This window comes from Lates calcarifer, linkage group LG16_LG22 (assembly GCF_001640805.2).
Source record: "Lates calcarifer isolate ASB-BC8 linkage group LG16_LG22, TLL_Latcal_v3, whole genome shotgun sequence".
Lineage (NCBI taxonomy): Eukaryota > Metazoa > Chordata > Actinopteri > Centropomidae > Lates > Lates calcarifer.
In genome coordinates, this window is record NC_066848.1 from 13,579,875 (window position 1) to 13,602,433 (window position 22,559).

At 43.9% G+C, this 22,559-nt stretch overlaps 1 protein-coding gene across 1 annotated transcript in view; it reads right to left on the reverse strand.

Moving 5' to 3' along the window:
• Positions 1-22,349, reverse strand: part of sdccag8 (SHH signaling and ciliogenesis regulator sdccag8) — a 45,946-nt gene extending 23,597 nt beyond the window's left edge. The window contains 15 exon segments of the mRNA XM_051076456.1: positions 645-666; positions 668-773; positions 16,668-16,810; positions 17,334-17,450; positions 18,294-18,428; positions 18,636-18,788; positions 18,919-19,057; positions 19,281-19,481; positions 19,641-19,705; positions 19,892-19,987; positions 20,324-20,449; positions 20,551-20,664; positions 20,825-20,910; positions 21,073-21,234; positions 22,084-22,349. Coding sequence (XP_050932413.1) covers positions 645-666; positions 668-773; positions 16,668-16,810; positions 17,334-17,450; positions 18,294-18,428; positions 18,636-18,788; positions 18,919-19,057; positions 19,281-19,481; positions 19,641-19,705; positions 19,892-19,987; positions 20,324-20,449; positions 20,551-20,664; positions 20,825-20,910; positions 21,073-21,234; positions 22,084-22,150 — 1,732 coding nt within the window. The 5' untranslated portion in view covers positions 22,151-22,349.
• Positions 22,350-22,559: the final 210 nt, after the last annotated feature.

The following is a 22,559-nucleotide window of genomic DNA, read 5'->3' on the forward strand; positions in this document are numbered from 1 at the left end:
GCGCAGTGAGAAGCGAAAACCATCCTTCAAACTGGAAGATGCAGGTTCAAGACCCCGCTCCGGCAAAGATCCACCCTGCTGAAGCGTCCTTGAGGAAGGGGCTGGAACCGTCCCAGCTCGAGGCCTGTGATTCTGTAGCTGACCCTGATCAACTCTGCTGTTTCGCTCCTTGCTGTTCTGACACTGTGTGTGCTCCATCTTATTCATTTCTGCTTTATTCTCCCTTGCTCACATCACCCTCCCACCCATGTAAGACAACTAATATGCCTGTGTACTGTAACTGTCTACAGTAAACCTAGTGATATGCAAATCTGAGAACTTGCTGTGGTGTAGAGACGCTCTAAAGTGTGTGTGGCTCTTCACTGACAACTTTTAATGCTGCCCTTTGTGAAGTCTGATCCCAAATGTCCCCCTGATGTGGCTCCATCATGGCTGCTAGACAAGCTCTGTTGTGCCAATGGCCGAGACTGAGATGAACACAACATGGAGGGCAAAGGAGAGGTGGGTCTTAGAGGATACTTAGAATATAAACAGGTCGGACACATTTGATAAAGTCAGATAAGGAGAGGGGGGAAGGAGACAGTGAGCTATGATGGCTGTTGAAGCCAATGCTCAGTGCTGCTGCTGAGGATGGAAGCACTGACCTCTCTGCTGGTGTTGAGCCTCCGATTCGCTCCAGTAGCACAGCCATCTCTCTCTCCCTGTCCCGTGCTGAGAGGGTCGCAGACGTCATTTCCTCTTCATGAGCCCGTTCTGCGTTCTCTCTTTCCTGTCTGGGGAGAAGAATCAGGTTGTTAAAGAAATATTTAAACCACCAGCCCCCTTATAATAAATGGTATAAATGAACCAACCCCCTGTTACACATTCAGTCTGATATCCATCCATCAATTGTAATAATGATTTAATCATATTTTCTATCTAATAGCGGCATACTGTTTAAAAATGCACTAAATACAAACAAAGCACAAATCATGAAAGTAGCACAGTGGTCATTAGATGCACAGTTCCACTACATAACTTTGCCTGGCTACCTACAGTATGCGTAAAGTCAGTTAGTCTGTGCTTGAGATGACTGATTACTCATGTTGTGCTAGTGGTGGAGCGTGAAAAACATTTCCACGTAGCGAAGGCTACAACCTCTGTATTTAAAATATCATTCTATAATGTGTATTTGAGCTGTATTTGGATATATAATTCAGCTGACCCTGATTCGAACTATAGGCTAATTTTACTAATTTTACCAACAGCACTAATGCAAATAACCTAATGATCACCTACATTAACTGGCAGTGTATTTAAAGACATGTCAATCAAACTTAGAGTAACAGCAGAGTCCAGTCTTCTTTTGTAGGTGTGGATATCCAAATGTTTACTTTTGGTACACAGATTGAGCCTTTAAGTGGCTTCTAATTAAATGGGCTACTACATTAAAACACACTTAGAAAATACTACTGTATATGAACAGTTGTGAAAGCAGTATATTTAATAATCACTCAAACTGAGGGTGAAATGAAATGCCTCGGATCACATTCGTCAGTGTTGATTTTACACACGTGTATGAAAAACAAATGTGCGTCTTCAGTGTGATCAGGGACAGAAATACTAGCAACCTGTTCAGAGTATATATCATTTAGGATAAGCAGCCGATTGATCAGTGCATTCCCGGTAAATTCCTTCATGCCCGACAACTGTTTTCTGGTACATGATAGAAAAGAAGGTCGATCTGTGTGAAGCAGAAAAACTGATAGATGAACGCAGAGGTGAGAGAGGAAGCGGGAGGAGAGCACATGCTGCACAACAAGAGCATGAAAGAAAGGACAGAAAGGAGAATGACAGAAAAGACTCAGGGGGTAGAAGGGTAGAAGTGTCAGGCCACTGTCAGCTTGAAGACCCCTGAGTGATACTGCAGCTGTCTACAAAACACACACAATGTACATCGCTCTAATAGGGACTGGTCCAGACTAAAAGCTTTATCCTCTGCATGAATAGAAGTCAAGGATAAAGTTCTGAACATGACTCTGCTGCAACAAATGGGAAAGAAAAATTGGTCTGCTCTGTGATATTACTTTATTTAAGCATCCTGTGCTATCAATATAATTCAGTTTTACAAATGCTGCACTAATGCTGAAACATCAGTTGACCAGTCATTTCTACTTTTTACAAGAGATCTGGACTTACAGAAACTCTACACATGAATAACTGCATGACTTCGTAGCACACACCGTTCTTAGCTCCACTGTCGACATATCTGGTAATGATCAAATCGTTTTTATCGCCGCTTTTGCTCATCTCAATATCAAAATTGAGCAGGTAAGATGCAAGCTAAGGTGCTTATCCCCACTGGTTTTGAACAACGCTGCATTCTACTCGTGTTTGAACCAAACTTTTTAACTCAACTAAGTCCAAATGTAGCCGAACAACAGAGGAACAGACAAAGAAGGGAAGAAGAGAAAAACTACAAAGACAGGAAAAAACGAACAAATAAACAGAACTCTTCCTGAAGTCCAAAGGCGCTAATGAAGAGAGAATTCTCCAGTTTAAGTGAAAACTTTTCTCCCCTACAGCGCTTGGCCTGCATCTCTAAAGTGACCGCGTCTGTCTGTTCCTTCGTGTGTGTGTGTGTTCTCCTGCTGTCCTGCTGTCTGGGGTGTGAAAGCGGGTGGCGGGTGTGCAGGGGACACAAGGAGACTGTGTGTGTCTGTACGCGTATGAGTGTGTGCGTGTGTGTGTGTGAGCGAATGAACCCCCGCTGGGCTTGAACAGCAGCCTGAGCCACCAAAGCGCACACCAGGGCTCAGCGGGAGATGGCGGGCAGGCGTTGCCAGCCATTTGGTCCTGCAAGAGGTTCCAGGGGGCCGTGCGTATTTGCGTATGTCTATGTGTGTGTGTGTGTGTGTGTTTATGTGCAACTGAGGGGGGGTGGAGGTGGGAGGTGGTGGGGGGACTCACACCAGACCTGTTTACCCACCAATTAGCATCAGACAGACCGCCAGAAAGTTCCAGCAGTCAGCAATAGAGTGGTGGTGAGGAAGAGGAGGGTGACAAAAAAAAAAAACAAAACACACAAGAGAAGATAGGAAAGCAAAAAGACAGAAAGCTACACATTTGGCATCTGTTTGGTCTTGCTGATCTACATGTACAACCTAACAAACTCATACACAACAGAAGAGACTCAAGGCCCTTCATTTCTGGGTGGGAGTGGGGCAACCTTGAGGACGGGTGCTAATTTTAAGTTTTGGTTCAATTAGTCAGGACTGAGAGTTCATATCCCTGTTTCAAGGGCCTGAAAGTCTCATCAAGTTAAAACTGGAGAGTCAGGCTGAGTTACTTATGTGGTTCTTTCCTCTACACCATTTTGTATTCTCAATCAAATGCAACATTTCTACTTGCAAAATGCTTTCACAAAATGGCTGCTGATGCACTGTCAAATTAAAGCATAAAAAAAGGGAAAGCAAAGGAGAGACATCAGTGGAGAGCCAAGCCCTGGAGCAAGCGTTAAGGGCGACGGGTAGAGCAGAGGCTGAATATGTGGGGCTGGAGCTGGATAATTCTCCCTGGACAATAATCTGCCTTCCAGCTAATTGGTGAATGGGCTCTGGGTTGCTGCCTGTGGCAGGAACTCTTGTTTGGGCCTAGGAGGCATTACACTGAATGTTCAGTTAGAGCATAGCTGGGCCTGTTTGTATATGCCTGGCCTGATGCGCTGTAGGACAGCTTGATAAGTGTGGCGAGAGCCGCCTGAGCCAGGGGCCTAAGGTAGGCTGGAATGGCTCTGGGGCTGTGGCCAGGTACAGTGGCTGCTGGGTAAGTGGGAGGTGGCAGAGGCGGTGGCTGGCTGACTAGCTGGCTGGACTGGCGAGGAAGAAGAGGGGGCCCAGTCCACACTGCCTGCCTAAGTGGGCACTATTCAAGCTGTTGCCCATTAGATGTGGGGTGCCAGGGCCTGACCAAGCGCGGAGTTTGCAGCACCCCATGGTGCAGCCGGCATCCCACGCCAGAACCACCAAATGCCGCGGTTTATCAGAGAACGAGCACAAATTGGAGTCAGACGGTGGACTTGGAGGAATAGAAGACATTCGCCAACGCCAGACACCACTGACCGCTGCAAAAAAAGACTATATTCTCTCCCAGTAAACACAATATCACGCAGATACACATAAATACAAAGTAAAGTCATACATACATGTGTGTTCATAAACACACACAAATAATAAGGACAAAATTTGTGTCAAATGCACAAAATATATGACTATATTTTGTTGTGATTTCAAATAACTAGAAAACATCAATATGACTGATGAAGCTCTCCTCAAACTTGAGTTACTTTGTGGAAGCGTTCAATCACCAAAAACAAAGGGTAAGGGTAAAGACAAACAGTGTACATGAATTCTATACATAAAAGCTGATGGAAAACTAAAGAGAACAGTTCCTGAAATCAATGCATATTCATATTTATGCTCTGCAATGATCCTGAGCTGCAAAATAACAGGTGTGAAATTAACATACAGGTGAACAGACTGTGAACCCAGCCTATAGCACAAACATACGAACACACAAGCTTTGTTCACAACAAAGAAGAACTGATTTTTTCCAGACGCGGACGATCGCTGCAAAGAGCTGAGAAAGAGATGGAGAGACAAGAGGAAGTCAAATAATGCTGTTTCTGTTATAGAGGACCATCTGTAACAATAGCTATTCTATGGCAGTGTTTGAGTCCAGAAATCCATTCTTTTTTACATTTTAAAAATTCTCAGAAATTTTCTGTAACATTGTTACAGCTATAATCAGACATTTATGTATTTGGGTATTACCTGTCATATCTTAGGCCACTTGTAAACTCAATTTAAAAAGCAAATCTCTGGATTCTATTTTTTTTTAACACCTTTCAATTTAAATTGATCCTTTTAACTACATGCCAAGTTTAAGAGCAAAAAACAACTATATTTCTGTTCAAATCAATATTTCTCTGATCCACCCAACCCTAAAACTATAATTTGATGAGGCCTGATGGTGGTACTACGTTACAGAAATGAACTGATACTTCACTATAAAATTACAACTGTTAACTATTTGCTCGTATCTCGACCGCTCAAAATGGTGACACTCGTGATGATTCATTTTCGTGGAGGAATTCCAGTGGCTCCAGCAGCTATTTATGATAGACTGCATCAATCAGTCTACATTAATATTCAACAGTTTGATTCGCAGAACTACAAAGATGATTTCTGTGTGTGTGTGTGCTCATTTGTGTGTGTGTGACTGAGAGACGGTGAGACAGAGGCCCTGTGTAGGCCTATCTAACCGATACTGCCAACAATGGATGAGTGCACCGTGGAGAAAATGAAGTGACATATTGAACATTTGCTGCGCTGCATATCAGTGACGCCGCGCACAATAAACATCTGAATTGTTTTGCAGACGACACACAGTGTTGCACAATTCTTTCTCGCGCACCTCAATGTGTTTTAGCACATTTTTATTAAACCTCGGGGTGATGTAAGTCAATCACTCTGCTCCCATATTTTCCTTCTGACACCCCACTCCCCCGCCTCTCCTTTATGAAACAAACACATCAAACACAGATGCAGCCTGATGTAGCCTCACCATTCGCTTACTCCCTGCCCAGCCCATATTTCTATCTATCTGTCCATCTATCCGTCCTACAGCGTTCTCATTTCTGCTCCGATCTTTTTTTTTTTCTGCTGTTTCCATCTCTCCCTCCTCCCTCCTCTTTTCCTCCCACCCTTTTTTTCCTGTAACTAAACTGGCTGTGTCTCTCTCCATCTGCTGGTTCTTCCTTCAGCGGCCCTGCACCTGTTCACACCTCCTCTCCTGTTGGCCACCTCTTCTCTCTTCTCCCCCCCCCCCCCCCCCTCCCTTATCTCTCTCTTTCGCTCTCTCTCTCTTCCTCTCCCTCTCTCTCTCTCTCCGCTCAGTGTGGTGCTGCCAGGCCCATTCCTGGCTCAGTTAGCCTCTCTGTCATTCAATCCATCTGTCGGCAAGTCAACTTTGTTTACAGCGGGCGGCCCAAGCCTCTTTTCTTCTTCAAGGAGCGCTAAAGCCCCCCCACCGCCACCAAGGTCAGTGGCGAGCCAATCGTGCCCGAAAAACAGAAAACTGCAAATGTTAAATTTGAAAAAAATAAATAAATAAAAAAAATTTAAAAAATAAATATGCCCTCCTCCTCCAGCACACACACGTGCATAAGTACGGACAATAACACTGTGAAATCTGCACATCTTAAAAGCTGTTTTTAACTCTCTCACGCATATGAATAAATGCATGCATATATACGCAGACGGTTATAAATACACATGACCCTCACAGACACAAACATTTGCTGCTACAGCACACATTCCCTCAGAGAGAAAAAAAAAACAGCTCTAGATTAAAGTAATTAGCTGCTGATTGGCCTCTGTCATCATCTATCTGCTCAGAAAACAGAGCGAGAGAAGTTTAAAAGTCTTAATTGGCACAGATGATTGGTGGTCTTAACACAGGAAGAGCGGACTGGCAGCGCAGGCATCTGTGATTTTTAAAAATAAACACACAGCATACGTACAATATGCTCCCCTACTGACCCAATCCAGAAACCTAGGACTCAACGTCAGTGTCAGTTCTGTGCCCTACAGAAATAGTCGCGGGTAACATATGTGGTAGAGCTGGGGGTCAAATCAATTTCAGATGAGAAGGTAAATCGTTGCCTAAAATTAATTATTTAAATACCAAATATTTCAATCTGGATAACAGCTTCAAGTCACTTCTCATAGACAATTAGACATTTGATTGAGTGTATAATACATGACAGATATGAGTGTTACAGTATAACTATATTTAAAAATATAGTGCAACGTATTCTACAGTAAGATTAAGTAAGGGAAAAATAACAGTGTAAGTAAAGTTCAATATTTAATCTGCATGTGATGAATGTTACATTTTCTAAAAGGAAAAAAAAAAAGACAGATCACAGAGAAAGTTTTAGTTGAGGAAAAAAAATAAAAGCAGTGAAAGAGAAAGGTGTGCAAGCTGAAAGTTTGTACCACATGGAGTGTTCTCTCCCGGTGTGAGCTCAATCCACCTGTGTTGGAATCCACTTCACACCTGGGACATACCTGATGTCATTTCAAACGCCCCTCACCCCTCCCACCCGGTTATAAGCTTGGGGGCAACTGGCAAGGAAGGAACATGCGCCATCTCCCTCTCTCTCTCTCTCTCTCTCTCTCTCCAAATCCACCCAACTAATCTTCAGTGAACTCCTCTATTGTCTTCTTATTTCTCGTTTCTCCCGCACCCTATATAAACTCCTCTCCTCTGCTGTCCTCAGTGTGTGTACTCCTGGGCCATCAGATCAGATGCCTAGTGAGGGAGAGGTGGCCATTGAGGTGGAAAACAAAGAGAGGCTTTTTAAAACTCAGCAGGGAAGCTGGGGCTGGAGACTGCACCGTAGGGGGGGCTTGTGTCCACCCGGTGCCCGCCATCATACACACACCATCACCAGCCTCACAGCTTTTCTCCTCATAAAAACTTTCTCTGTTTCTCTTCTCTCAAAACCTCCTCATACTTTTCATATCCCCTCTATTTTTTCATCCTTATCTACATCTACCTTTATCTATTTGACCTGCTTTCCATTTCCAGCCTTATCTCTAGTGTCACCTTCTTCCTTTTTAATAGGCCGTGTCTTTACCTATATCTCCAGACTGCACTGTCAGGGTTGTGTTAATGTGTCATCTTTCAACCTTTTTCTGACTGCGCTTAGTTTGGAATGAGGAGCACATAAATATGTATAAATGGTATGTGCATGAATATTAACAAAAGCTGTAGCAACAGCAGCCACAAACCTTTTGAAGTATGTTCAGCACTTTGAAAAATGCAGAGGCTGTTTGTTTGTTAAATAGTAAAAATCACAACCTGCGTGTTCATTTTATCATTGCTTATGACAGTAATCACACCAGAAACAATAAACAGCAACACTGCATTATGTGTGTGTATGCATTAAAAACTACCACTGCATTTGTTTATTTTGTTTGAGGTTTCTCTCAGATGTTGTGGAAGATAAACATAGCACCAAAGTGGAACAGCATTAACTGATTTCATTTCAGGGTATTCCTGATGGTAGTGCCTCACATCAAGTGCCAGATGTGTCTTACCTGTCCACTAATTGTGTTATAATCAAACAAACACATAAAAAAACAACAATAAAATACCAAGATCGATGTACATAAATACATATGTACAGGAATATTTCTAATTTTGAAAAGTCATTTAGCTCATCTGAAAACTTACAGAACTGAACTGGTTAATTGTTCCTTATTTCACTGAATGATAAACAGTGACTAACAGTGACTGTTTTCTTTCAGCTGCTGTGATTTTTTTGAGTCTTCCTTGTTTGATTGTCAGTTTGAGGTCACTGAGTCTATATTTGGTTAGCCCTCTGCTTTTTATCTCTGACAGGTAAGATATACATAACGCCTTCCTTAACTCATCGCCACTCTCTTCTATAATGCCTCTTCCTGTACCTTTGACTTCGCTGCTACCTTCCTCCAGTGTTATCCTCCTCCCTGCTATCTCCTGCTCCTGTCTTTGTGATCATCCAGATAAAATGTGCAGATGGGGGCACTGCCCTACTACCTACAAGGCACTGCTTGGCACTGTTGTGGCTGCAAAGGGCAACAGAGAGAAACGGGTGGATTGAAGAAGAGAGACAAAAAAAGAGAACAAAGAGCAGCTACAGTATATGAGGATAAAAAAAAATGAAGAGGATGAAAAGATAAAGGGATAGATCAGTCAGGTAAAAGAGGGTGATTGAGGTAAAAGAGAGGAATGAGGGGAAAAGAAGAGCAGAGAGAGGTTCTGTCATGTTGGATGAAAGCTGTGCCTACTGGGCAGTGGGCACAGTATAGAGTCACTGATAGTGCCACCCTCACAGCAGGGGTGTGTGAAGGCACAAAGTTGACCAGATGACACACACACACACACACACACACACACACACGCACACACAGACAACTACACATTTTCATTCAGGATGCATGCAGCACAAACCACTAAAATGTAGAACCCCCCTGTAAACTCATCACCACAGCCTTTTCACAGACACCTCCTTGAGGTGTGAGCCAGTTTTTAAAAACATTTTCGGAGCATTTCGAGCAATTCCATAAAACAATCTGATATATACATAGTTTGAAGAAGAGATGAAGACAGAATGAGGTGAAAAGGGGAATGGTGGATGGGTGGCAGCGGGCTGGTGCTCTCCCCTTTATTCTCTGTCCTCCAGCCGTAGTGTGTGTATGTAGGCCAGTGTCCCAGGGCACACTTGGCTGGGGTGACAACAGTTGTAGTCGACAGATTTGCCTCCATCTTGCCTGAGGTCTCCCAGTCAGCGATCTGTCTATTCTATCCATTCCCAGCCCCGCAGGATGGACAGATTACAGATCTGCCTAATAATCCTGGTACTTATAGTGTGTGATTTTCCACTGCTGAATTTAGTTTCCACATCTTAACCTTTATGATACTTCTAGTGCAAATAAGTTAATGAAGCTACAGAGTTAGATTTAGCAAGGCATCTTCATAGGGGCTAATGGTAGCATTTATCTTCTGCAAAAAACAGAGAGCTAATGGATGGATGGAAGGAGCTGTAGAGAGATTGTCTCCTAGCAGCCATTTAACTATAATACCTGGTTTGCAACAGTAGAGCAAAAACAACACAAAAGTAAGAGAAAGACAAGGGAGAACAAGGAAGAAAGATGTTTGCTGATGATGCCACAACTAAACTACCGTTTCCCAGGGATCAATCTGTCCAGCCTTGCACTTATCTTGAAAAAAAAATTAATTTCTATCCATAACTGATTTAATAATCTAGTTATATAACATCAAACATAATATAACCCAAACAAACTGAAATAAGAGTTAGAAAATTAAAAGGTGACAACTGTGAAACTTGGTCTTTTTTTTTTTTCAGAGATCATGGTTGACTTGGTAAACAGTACTGATGCTGAATACGGCGCTCAGTGCTGAAAGTCAGTTGGAGAGAGATGAGCTACAAGAATCATGAAATGTGGAACTGACAAGTTGCTTAGATCTAGACCCAGATGTCTTATGCACTGAGGATTTGCTCTTATACTTCACACATGAAAACAGACTGAAAGTGATAGCTGAGGAAGAAATGTTTCTGCTGAAGAGGCCATTTTTAAGGCTCTGCTCTGCCGCTTACTAAACTGTATTAAAATGGTTGCCATTTCCATTTGTTAGTACCCAGCTTGACAAAAATACACATTCTGTTTTAATTACTGCCACATCAACTAAATTAACACAAACAAACTTACAATTAAAGACCAGAGAAAGAGAGATGCAGCAGAGTAGGACAGTGTGATAGAAAGACAAAAGGAGATGAAAGGTCTGAAGAAAGACACTGAAAGAAAGATAAAAGACCAAGCAGGTCTCAGCAGACTTAGCGAGAGAGCCAGCAAGAGTGCAAGAGAGAGAGGTGAGAAGGCAGGATGGCAGAGAGGGCACTCCGACAGCGAGGAGAGAAGAACGCGGCAAGGTCTCGTCACCGGGCCAACGGGCCCACCACTGTCAACATCATGGCACTCTGTGGTACACACATACACATACATACACATACACATACACACACACACACACACACACACACACACACACACACACGGCTGGCCGACGGCCCTCCCAGCTGCCCTATCCGTAACTGTCTGATTAGTTGTGCTAAGCAGCCCCTCCCCTGCCAACCATGGTGCCATCTGCTACCCAACAACATGGCTGCCGACCAGACAAGCGCACGCACACACACAAACACACACACATGCAAACACACAAAAACACACAGCAAGCCTCATACCTGGCACTGCCCCGCTGCTGTCACACAGAGACACACACATCAAACTTCACAGACACAGGTGTAGCCCAAAGGTATCAACACTTAACATTTGCACAAAGGCATGCACGTAAACTCATCTAATTGCACGCTCACAAACGAGTCAATGCGCATCGCAAAACAAGGATGCTTCATGCATGTTTTCACGCACGCTTAAAAAGTCACGCACATACACACACACACACGCACAGTTGCTGTAGAGGTTGTGTGGTGACAGTGGTTAGGCGCCATTAATGCCAGGTAGAAAGAAAGATGCTGTGCTCAAGTGTGTGTGTGTGTGTGTGTGTGTGTGTGTGCTCGCTGGCAGCGCTTGAAGGTTCATTATGGCCCCCACCTCTCCTGAGCGACTGCAGCCCGCGTGGCGCCCCGGCCCTTTTATTCCGGGCCGTGATTGGACAAGGGCCTCCCGCCGAGTTGGTTTGCAGCAGTTTTGTCGCGCCCAGATTTCACTCGCTGCTCAAAGCGAGCCTCTGGCGGGACGCGGCATCTGCTGCCTCACCTTCCTCATTTACACTTCTCCGCCCTCACACACACACACACAGTTCTGTTCACCGCCTTTCCAGACCTTGCTATCACGATGTACAACTGAAGGAAGGGGAGGGAGAACTAGGTAGAGGTACAGAGAGAGAGAGAGAGCAGCAGCGTGACATGTTTAATAGAGTTTGGGGAACTTTGTATATAAGACTCACAGCGGTTGGTCTGGAGCTTTGTCTGACTAGCTCTCTCTCTGCTTCTTAGCATCCATCTTCTGATTTCAGGGTCACGGAAAAGGAATGAGGCCTTAAACTCACAAACACTACTTATCTCCCCTTCTAGCTCTGTCTACCTGCTTTCCTTGTCTGTTGCACCCACTGCTTTATTGGCACTAATCAATCACTAGTCTAATACGTCATCCCTCATTTTCTACCATTTTCTGTACGTGTGTTGGTGCCACATTTACACCTCATTTCTTCTCTCTTAGCTAGACCTGGGTGAAAACTGCAAGTAGAAATCTCAGCATCCAGTCAATGAGACTTCAATATACAACTTTAACTGAGCTCTAATTGTTGAAAATATACTGTGAAGTCAAAGGTGGAAGTGGGAGACGTCTTTAGTCGTATATTACAGTGCGTGTTCAATATCGATTCCATTTTCTGCTTCTTATCTGGGTCCAGGTTTCAGTGGCAGTAGGTTAACCAAGGTAGTCCTGGCATCTCAACTGCCCAAACCACACATCCCATGGCATTCCCAGGACAGGTGGGACATTCAGTATAATGCCCTCTGTGTGTTAGATTTGCCACGGTGTCTCCTCTTCCAAGTCGGACATGTCCTGCATACCTCAACAGGGAGGCATCCTGATTACATTCCTATACCGCTCCAACTGGTTTCATTCATTTTGAAGGACCAGTGTTGTCCAAACTCCTCATTTCATCCGTTCCAATATAAGCTCACCCTATTAGCCACTGTTGAGTTTTCAGACTTCCTCAGAAAGCTCAGATCTCTGCCAGAGAGGTGGGCAAAGTTGCCTCTGGTCTCTCCAACACTTAACTGTCCCATGTAGATTCAAGAGTTCCTTTATGTGTACCACTGACTAACAACAATCAAGGTCAGCAGTTGTTTTCTGACAGTGTTCCACTCATTCTTTAAGGCCAGTTGGAAGTGCTTCTCCATGGCCTCCCCACACTCCTTCCACACCTGAGGTTTTGCTTCAAAGGCCACAGAAGATGGACTATCCAAGCCCATAAAGCTTCCTTTAGCTAACAGCTTCCTTCACTGCTGGTGTCCACCAGCACCAGCAAGCTCTTGGCTTGTTGCCATTGCAGGCACCCATGCAAGTTTCACTGCATCAGTCTGCCAGCCATCCCGCCTCTTGATCAAAGTCACTACCAAGGTGGGTTTGAGCTGAAAGCTCTGCCATTTAAGGCATCCAGATGTAGATCAAATTATATGAACAGTCATGTTCGGACACTTCCTGACCCAGGAATCCATGGTTAGAAGTTCTAGGTGAGAAAGTGAATGTGAGAAAACTTATTCACTGAAGTATACTCAGTTTCAGGTCTGTCCACAGCTCTGAGCAAGCGCCCTCATCAACATGGATGCTTGATTTCATGGGGATAACTGAACTGGTGGAAGATTTGGGGCCTTGCAGACATTCGACTCATCCCAAACACAAAGCAGGCACACAGGTCTCAACTAACCGTGGATACGCTAACGCATGCAAACACACACATCTATCCATTCATGCCTATCTGGCATGTGTTGAAACAGAAGTTATGCTGGGCAGTTTTCACTGTGGCCTTTGGGATCTGTGATCACAATGCAGGAAGAGAGAAGGCCGGATGGAGACAAGGAAAGAAGAAAAGAAAGAAAGTGAAGAAAGACAGGAGCAAACAAACAAAACAAACTTAGTAAAGCCCTCTGCTGGGCTGGGGCTAGGACTGGAGTGTGTGTGTGTGTGTTTGTGAGGCGATGTGAACAGAGTGGCAGGGATTAGGACAGATCCTGGGCTGTCCAACTCACAGCTGGCTGATGATCCAATCCTGGAGCGCAGCACAGCGCACCAGCCGCCATGGGACCCCCGGATGCGTGCATGCATCTGTGTGTGTGCGTGCACGTTTGTGTCTGTGTACAGGCATGTGGATTCGACTGATGTGCGTATCAGTGTGCACATTTGCAAGCATGCAGTTGTACAAACAAATGTGTGTGTGTGTGTGTGTGTGTGTGTGTGTGTGTGTGTGTGTGTGTGTGCGCATACGTAAGGAAGTTGGGGCTATCGGAAATCAAACAGAGGCTGTCTGTGCTTCATGTCCCCTGTTTGAAGACGGGCTGTGATCATTTGGGCCACGAGAGGAGGACAGAATGAAAGAGGGGAGCGAGCAAGTTGCAAAGAGAGAATCAAAGAGCTGCCTTCGAAGGCTGGTCATACAAATGCCTTCCAGCCTCGACTGTGAATCTCACACTCTCTAACAACACAAACCAGCCCACCACAGCTACAAAGACTCATGCGTGGCTCTGTAGTGAGCAACAAGAGAGGACAAACAGAGGCGTGACTACGAATAAACTACATGTAGTTCTGCATAACCCCAGAAGGCCCACAGATGGACAGACAGAGAGAGAGATAGACAGAGGTAAAGAGCAGGAGGGGAGGGGACAAACGCTTGAGGTTTATTTGTGTAGGTTGGAGCAGCATGACTGAAAAGCAACAGAGAACATGACAAGTGAGGAAGAAAGGAGAAAAAAACCAAAAACGAAGAACAAGGGCTGTGAACAAATTACAGTAGGTGTGTATCTGTATGTATCTCAAAACCAGTGTTTATAATATCTTTAAACACTGATATTACATCTACAGACATGGATGGAAAGATTTTATGGGCTTCTAAGAAACCGTTGGGTTTGGAAAAACTAGCCTGCTGGATAGCTTAAGTGTATTTCATGTTTAAAATTCTCTCTCAAGCTCTGCTTGTAATTGTTTACACACTTATGAACGGCTTTAGTAAAATAAAGATTGTTCAAAAGTGTTCACCACTATCTCCATATTTGAATTATTACTACTACTAACCCCTCTCTGTGATGGCAGGCCTTCAAGTCTGGCTGAACAGGTCTTTGTTTTCCAACATAAGAGTATATCCAGCTGTTGCTCTAGGTGTAAATTTAAATTGTATGTTTTCTTTTTAGTTTAAGTCATAAAAGAATGATCTGTAAATGATCCATAAAAATCAGTATCATGGGTTTGCATGCTTTAGCTTTGAGTGTTTCCACAGATAACATTACCTCTGTATATCCTAATCAAACCACTCACCACTACATGCTTATCCTTGGACATTACCCCTCACATAAATCTAATCCTAAATATAAAAGTTTTCTGCAGGCCACCTTTGTCATCTTTAATATTAAGGTCTCTGAGACAAATACAGATATTCAGGCATTTATAAGCTGTTCCACACCCGCTACTTAACACATCATCAACACCTTTTTTTTTTTTAACATTTACACATTTATCACTATAGGGATTTGTATTTTTTATGATGGTTATACCTGCATCTTCTGTTTTCTGTGAATTACATTATGACAATTCTGCTTTTAAAAGTTGGAGCACCATATGCAACTAAAATGTAATTCTGTGATAGTGCATGTGAACATGTAAACCTTCTTCTTGAGTAGTACTGTAGGAGGAGAAATTGCATATTAAATCAGCATCAGAAGTGGCTTTCACTGCTAATGACCAAAATTGAATTTGAATGGCTACATGCTCAGCCAAGTCAACAGCTGTCAAACATCTAGTATGCATCTGCGGACAGATAAAACTATAAACTCTCTCATGCACATACACCCGCACACATGGTAGTAAAATGGTTTAGTCCAGTGGCTCCTCTAGTACAGGTCAAAGTCATCATGTTGCCACATTAATATGCATGTCATTCTCCACAGCTGGCTGCAAAATACACACACACACACACCACACACACCACACCACCACCACACACACACACACACACACATTCCTTGCTTCATCCCTTAAACACACGACAGCCCGCCATGCAGTCAGTGTGTTAGCGCTGGCCAGCTGACAGGAAAACACACTTAAACACAGATCAGAGCCAGGAGCAGCAGTGGACGAACACACACACACACACACACACACACACACACACACACCGTCAGGCCGACAGACATAAACACAAATACACACACACACACACACACACACACACTGAACAAACTTGCCTCCTGCAGCCTTCAGCACCACAGGGCACCACCGCCACATCTGTGCCCATCTCAGACACCTCGGCTGTGGGCAGCGGGGGTGAGAGAGTGCCCTGGGCGGCTGGCATGGGCTGGCATGGCCCTGGCAGCGGATGGTGTGGAAGGGAACAGCAGCCAGCGGATGACAGGAGGGATAGAGGGAAGGAGAAGAGGAAGGGAGGAATGCAGGACAGGAGATGAAAAAAAAGAATAATGGGAAAGAAAAGATGATGAAAGAGAAGATGATGCTGTGGAAAGAAAAGGAACTGTGTAATATTTAGAGGATGGTAAGGAAGGCCAACTAAGGACATGAAGACAAAAAAGAGCTGGAGGTAGAAAAGACAAAAAGGTGAATATACTGATGGATGGATGAGATGAGTAGATAAAGAGGAGCAGAGGAAATGATACAGGGAGACAGGAAAAGACTGGGATAGAAAGATGCAGAAATAGAAAGAAGGAAAGAAGACAGAAGATGGAGGTAAGGGTGGTGGTGGGGGGGGAGCGGTAGTGCCCGTCGTGAGAACGGGTGCAGGGCACTGGCAGGTGGCACCAAGGCCAGGCTGTCCAGTGACCATCAGCCACACTTTTCTGTGTGTATGTGTGTGAGTGTGAGTGAGTGAGTGTGTGTGTGTGTGTGTGTGTGTGTGTGTGTACGCCAGGGACAGAAGAAAGGCTCAGGCGCCATTTTGGCTCTGCTGGAGCTGTTGCTGGGCTGGGCACTGGCCTGGTGGCACAGAGCGAGCAGTGTGTTTGTGTGTACATATATATATAAATGTGTGTGTGTTGCATTATGTTGTGGCATGCTTAACAGGATTAGAGGTGACCTGGTGAGGTCCAGTTGGTACCGGGACCATGGCACAGCGACGCGCATGTGTGTTTATGTGTGTGTGGTTTGTATAATAGGATTAGCTGTTACCTGGTGCGGTACAGTTGGTGTGCTGGTCTGAACTGGACTGGACTGGGCTGAGCTGGGCAGGAGCTGGGCAGAGGGGAGCGCTGTGTGTATGTGTGTGTGCGTAAGTGTGGTGGCATGTATAATAGGATTAGGTACTACCTGGTGAGGTGCAGTTGGCGCTGGGCATTTGCCAGCTGTTCTGCTAGGCTCAGGGCTTCGGCCTGCCATTGGCTCCCATCCTTTTGGACCGCCTCCAGATGCTGCCGACAGCCAACCAGCTCTGAGCTCAGCCTTTCCACTTCCTGTCCCGCAGAGATGGAAGGAGAGAGGGAAGAGGAGGTGAGGAAATCTTTCACAACAATCCACCTTATGCCCTCAAACAAACACAACGTCAAAGGCCGATTACATCCTCATGTTAAGGCTGACAAGGGAATGACTTGGAGTTTTAGTATCTAAATTTCAAAATAGTTTGAATCCAAATGGTAAAACTGTACTTTGAAATATCTGAGCAACTCATATTTTCTATGAGGGATTCTAATTCACAAGTCCTGTGTCATTTAAAAGTGTAACCAGGGCTTCTCTTGCACTGCATATTTATTCATAACTGATGCTTGTACAAATAATTTGGGATAAATTTGGAAGTTTGGAAATAATATTTGAGGTGTTCTTGATTTTTCTTCTTACACCACAGTATAGCTTCCTCAAAAAACTGCAACTGTTTACTAAGTGATTGAGTAAATTAACCAATCACTGGCTAACATGAAAACTACTGACCTAATCTAATCCATCTACTAAATCTAATCAGTGGGTTGAATGCAGACGTACCTGTGCAGCCTTTTCCATCTGTCTGCTGGTCTTGGCGCTGAGCTCTCGGAGCTCTCTCTCTGCCTCCTCTTTCTTCAGCTGGGCCTGGCTGAGTTGATATCGCAGCTCCACACACACCTAGAGAGGACAAGGACGGTTTAAAAACAGCTGAGCATTTTAACAAATATTACTTCCCGACGATTTCTTCATCATTTGCCAATTTTTGATTTTCTTTTTATCATCTTAGCCTGTCCTCATCCTGGAAAGTCATTGCTTACTGATCTAAATACAGAGTAACAATGATCTTTTTGGCAAAGACTTTCACTAATCTTTCCTCTAGAAAGCACCCATATAGTTAATAAAATCACACATCTCATCACATGCTATATCTTGATTATAGTTTGTCAGTGACAGTCAACTATAGAAAACAAACTAAAGTTGGTATGGGTTCTGTCTTCACTACACTTCAGCAGTGTATCAGATTTTCAGACACTTTTGACAAACGTTGAACCAGAGTCCTTCGGTTTAAGTCAAACCTTGTAGGCTACTAGGCAATTCAGCCACTGCTTTTCTACCATTTGCATGCATATATATATATATACCCACAATTAAAATCTAAGCATCACCTTATCTTAAACTTACTTATGCACTCACACTGAATGCACTCCTTCCACAACAGCCAGAAAATAAAGGGTGAAATAGATAAAACTTTGCTACCATCCAGTGGATTTACAGAGGCATTACAAGTAGACGGCACAAAGCGGAGCTAGGTGTCAGGAGTGTTCTTCACCTCTGTTCCTTCAAAGCTAGAGGCATCTTTTTAAGTGCTGGTCCTGCAGCATCTCAATCTTTCACTGCAGTACTGAGGCTGCATTTTTTTTTAAAAGTTGAAACGACCTCACTAGTTGTCCTGGATCACGCTGATTCAAACTGCTCATTGCAAACTATGGGCAACATATGCACCAACTGCAAACACTGTACCTTGGTATTGTCTTGTTCTTGACTTGTAAATTTGCGAAGAGTGTCTTCCAGTTGATTGGTCAGTGAGCTCTTGTCTCTGTGAGCTCTGTCTAGCTGCCCCTCCAACTCAGCAACACGCTGGGAGAGGCTGGATACCTGGTACACAGTTTTTCCACAGACATTTCATTAAAAAGTCATAACGTCCATATTAACTCTTTACAGCAATGTTAAGAGCTTCAATAAGAGCTGCCACCATACATGGGCCCCATGTAGCTAAGTGGAACTAACAATAAATATGTTGTTACTTGTAACAGTCATGACTTCTCTATACACACAAACAAATAAAGAATGAGTAAGATTTACTGTATGTGCCAGCTCGTCTTTCTGTTTCCGGGCCTCAGCCCTGCCCTCCTCTCTGGCCTCAGTCAGTCTCTCCTGCAAGGCCTGCGCTTCTCGTTCCAGCTGTTCTCTCTGTCGAGTCAGCTCCCTGGACAACTGCTCACACTGCACCTCCACCTGCAGGTATACAAGCAGATACAGAGGGTTTGCCACAAGTAACCACCCACAGCAAGAAGAGAAAACACAATTTTAGAGGACAACTTTGAGCCAACACAGCTGGAGAGGTGTGTGTAGGTGTTTCTCTGACCCTAGCTTTGTGCAGATTTGCTTCCTCCGCCATCTCCACAGCCTGTTTGACCTGGAGACAGGCAGACCACTCCCTCTGCTGCGCCTCCTGCTGACTAGCCCTCACAGCACGCAGAGCCACCAGTAACTCATCACGCTCTCTGGACGATCAACAGACAACAACATGCACAACCAGCATTAGAAAAAACATGGGGACACTTATTTCTGTATCTTTCTTTGCAAATGTTGTTTCCGATTTTGCTTTGCACATGTAATAACAAACAAAAACAGGCGAGCTGTTGAAGAGTTGATCCACAGTGGCTAACTCATGACTGATTAGCAGAACATATTTGTGAGTGTGTGTATGTGTGTGTTATCACTGACTTTGTGAGCCTGTCAATAGCCTGGACATGCAGATTTGTGTGAGTCCCAGCCAGAACAGCTTCGTGCTGTGCACACTTCAGACACAATCCCGCCACGCAGGGAGCTCCTCCAGCCCTCAGTGCATCTGCGGCCTGTTTCTCCTTGCGTCTCAGAAGAACCCTCACCTCCTCACACTCCTTCTGACTGACTGACAGATCCTTCCTGTTGATGAAGTCAAAATATGTAACATGGAGAAACAGAGAGAGATGGAAGAGCAGGAGACGAGTACTGTTTTTCTTTTAATTCTTAATGAATAAAAAAAAAGAAAATGCAAAGCCTAAATTACTGGCTATGCTGGATTCACAGCTATAGTTCACTGACCTGAGGGAGATGACCTGAGCCTCCAAGCTTTCCACCTGGGCCTGGTAGATCACTTTCAATTGTTCCTGAGAAACATACACATTTTCAGAACAGACAATATATTTGGCTTTGGATCACAATGAATTAAACACAGTAACAAGCAACATAAAAACCTATGATACTGCATAAATTCCACGACTGCTAAGAACCAGGAGTAAATGGAAGATGAGAACTCAGAAGAGTAACTGTAAGACAGGTCAGGTTACCCCTACCAGCTCATTTTTCCATGTGGTGTGTTCTGCTCTCTGCAGCACACTGTGGCCTATTTTCGAGGTTATGTGGCTGTTGGTTGCCACACTCTCATTCACCTGAGGAACACACAAGGACAGATGATGAGCCACTTTTCTCAAGGTGATCGTTCAATTGACAAACCAGTGTCATTTAGAGTTTAAGTTTATTAACACCTATTTAAGAGTAGTTTACATTTCTTATCACTCTGCACTGAATGCTGCATGTAATGAAATTTACTCTGGTTGTCTGTCTGTACACTGTGTAAACTACAGGCTAACAAAAGTGACAAAAAGTGTATGTGCCAGTTACAGGTGATGCTTTGAGTGGTTGTTTTCCATATTATGTACACAGTTACATAATAATATGAAAATATACCATATGATTTTTCATGCATAAACACACACACACAGTACCGTGGAGTTGTGGATCGTGTAATCTTTGAGAGATTCATCCACAGCTTTAGATTTGAGTTCTGAATGCAGCTTCTCATTCTCCACCACCACCACCCTGATCCGCTGTTTCATCCCCTGCAGCTCTTCCTGAGGTCACACACACAGAAATGAATCAAAACGTACCCAAATCAGCACACCAGTTAAAAAGGACTGCAGATATAAACACGCAGGTACATTTGTGCACATACCTTGCAGAGTTTGACCTCAGCCTCCAGGTGTTGAATGTACTCTGATTGGTTGTGAAGCACAGGGACCAAATCCTGAAAGACAGGCAAACTGGACCTTGCCTCCTGTTGCACCTTCTAGCAGGAGAGAGAAGAGTGACAATCAAAAACACAGCAGAATGGCAAGCAAAACACTGATATCATGGAAATGCCTGAGTAATTAAGTAATACCACAGTTAACTACGGAGACTGCAGCATGACAGATAATTATGTAGAAATGCAAAGCTGCATACTCTACCTTAGATGGAGACTGTTTCCTTGAAGGAGAGAGAGGAGCAGGAATTTCTTTGCACTGCTTCAGTAGAAGGCTCTTCAGCTGATTGACTTCAGCGCCAAACGCCACCAAAACAAGCATGTACACGAACATAAGAAGCATTTTGTTATAGCTTTGTGTACTGTCTATCATCAAGATTCTGCAGAGTGAGATTTCCAGGTGTCGCACTACAAGGTGTGAGACAGCCATCCCACATCTAATCACTGAGTCACCTGCTTCGCTCTGTGTCTTTTGGCTCCATGCTGCTTTGTCCTCTTCAGCCATGGTGGAGAGGAGGCTGCCATCACTGCCTCTGACCTCCTCCACCTCTTCTCCATCAGGGTTCAGCTGTTCCAGGGCACTGCTCAGCTGCTGGATGCTCTGGTTGGCCCGCTCTGAAACCAAAGTACAGATGTCAGTCTCTAACATGACAGTTGAGCTGTTGTTGCTAAACTTACAAAACTAATTTTCTAACTTAATTTTGAGAGAGACCATAGCGTTGCTGGAGCAAAACACTTGCCCATCACTCAAATTGGAGCAGTTTCTAATTGTTCACATTTCTATAGACAATTTATGAGCCACTGAATGAATGATGGCAGGTTTTCACACCAAAATGAATCTTATAGTTCATACTAGAGCTACAAGAATTAGACTTAGAATTATTTGATCTTGAAAACTGATCAAACTATATTGATAACTATTTCATCATTTTAAGGAAGAATTATATTGTCGTGCTTGTCTTATCATGAAGATTTTGAATGTCTTATATGAAAGAATTAGAATTATATGAAAGAAGAAATTAGTTGTACAGCTCTGGCCAAATATAGATACATTAATGAGAAAGACTTCTAGCCTGTCAATTTACACACCTTGGTGTCCTGGCAAATGATCCTGGAAGTCTGTTGTTTGGCAGATCAAAAATGTATAAGTAGTGTTAGCTATCTCAAACTGGAGCATGTTAGATCAGTGTTTGTTTTCATGGAAATGTAGCCTTAGCTAAACGGGTTCATTTCTGCCAGGATGCTTGTTCGTCAGACTGAGGAATCAGCAACAGGTGGCAGTGATGTGACTTTAACTTCATCCTCCTCTTAATAATGGTGCTGTGAATGACACAACTCTACACATCTCAGTTTTAACTGAAGCATTCAACCTTTCAGGCACTTAGTAAGTTATTAACAATTTAGCTTCTCATTATGTGAAGTAACTTAAGTTAGCAAATGTAACACGGTAAATCCTGAACTTACGTCTCAGTTCCTTCTGGTAAGCACCCAGCTGCTCCGCTTCCTCCTCGTCTGAGTCTAATGGCTTCATTGATGTAAAACCTACGTTATTTCACGTTATGTTACTAACTTGACGTGCTAAGCTAACTAAACATGCACAACTACAGCAACAGCCATCGCAACGGTCATGGGTAATCAACGTTGATGTGTTTGTTTTCTTAAACCTGCGTGCCCCGAGGGCGGTGTTCTCGTTTTCTGTAATGTAACCGCCCCGACAAGGAGTTCAATCAGTCTATACGTGAATATTAAAACGAGACAACCATCTGCCAACGGCTCTCACTTCCGAACTCGGGCTGGTGCTGGGAGTTGTAGTCATTGTTTGTAGTCACAATGAATAGATCCATGTCTGCGGCCATGTGGTGAATAGGGTGTATTGCAACTTGACACAAAATTGATTTGACTGTTAAAAGTAATACTACGATGCTCAGATATTTTACATA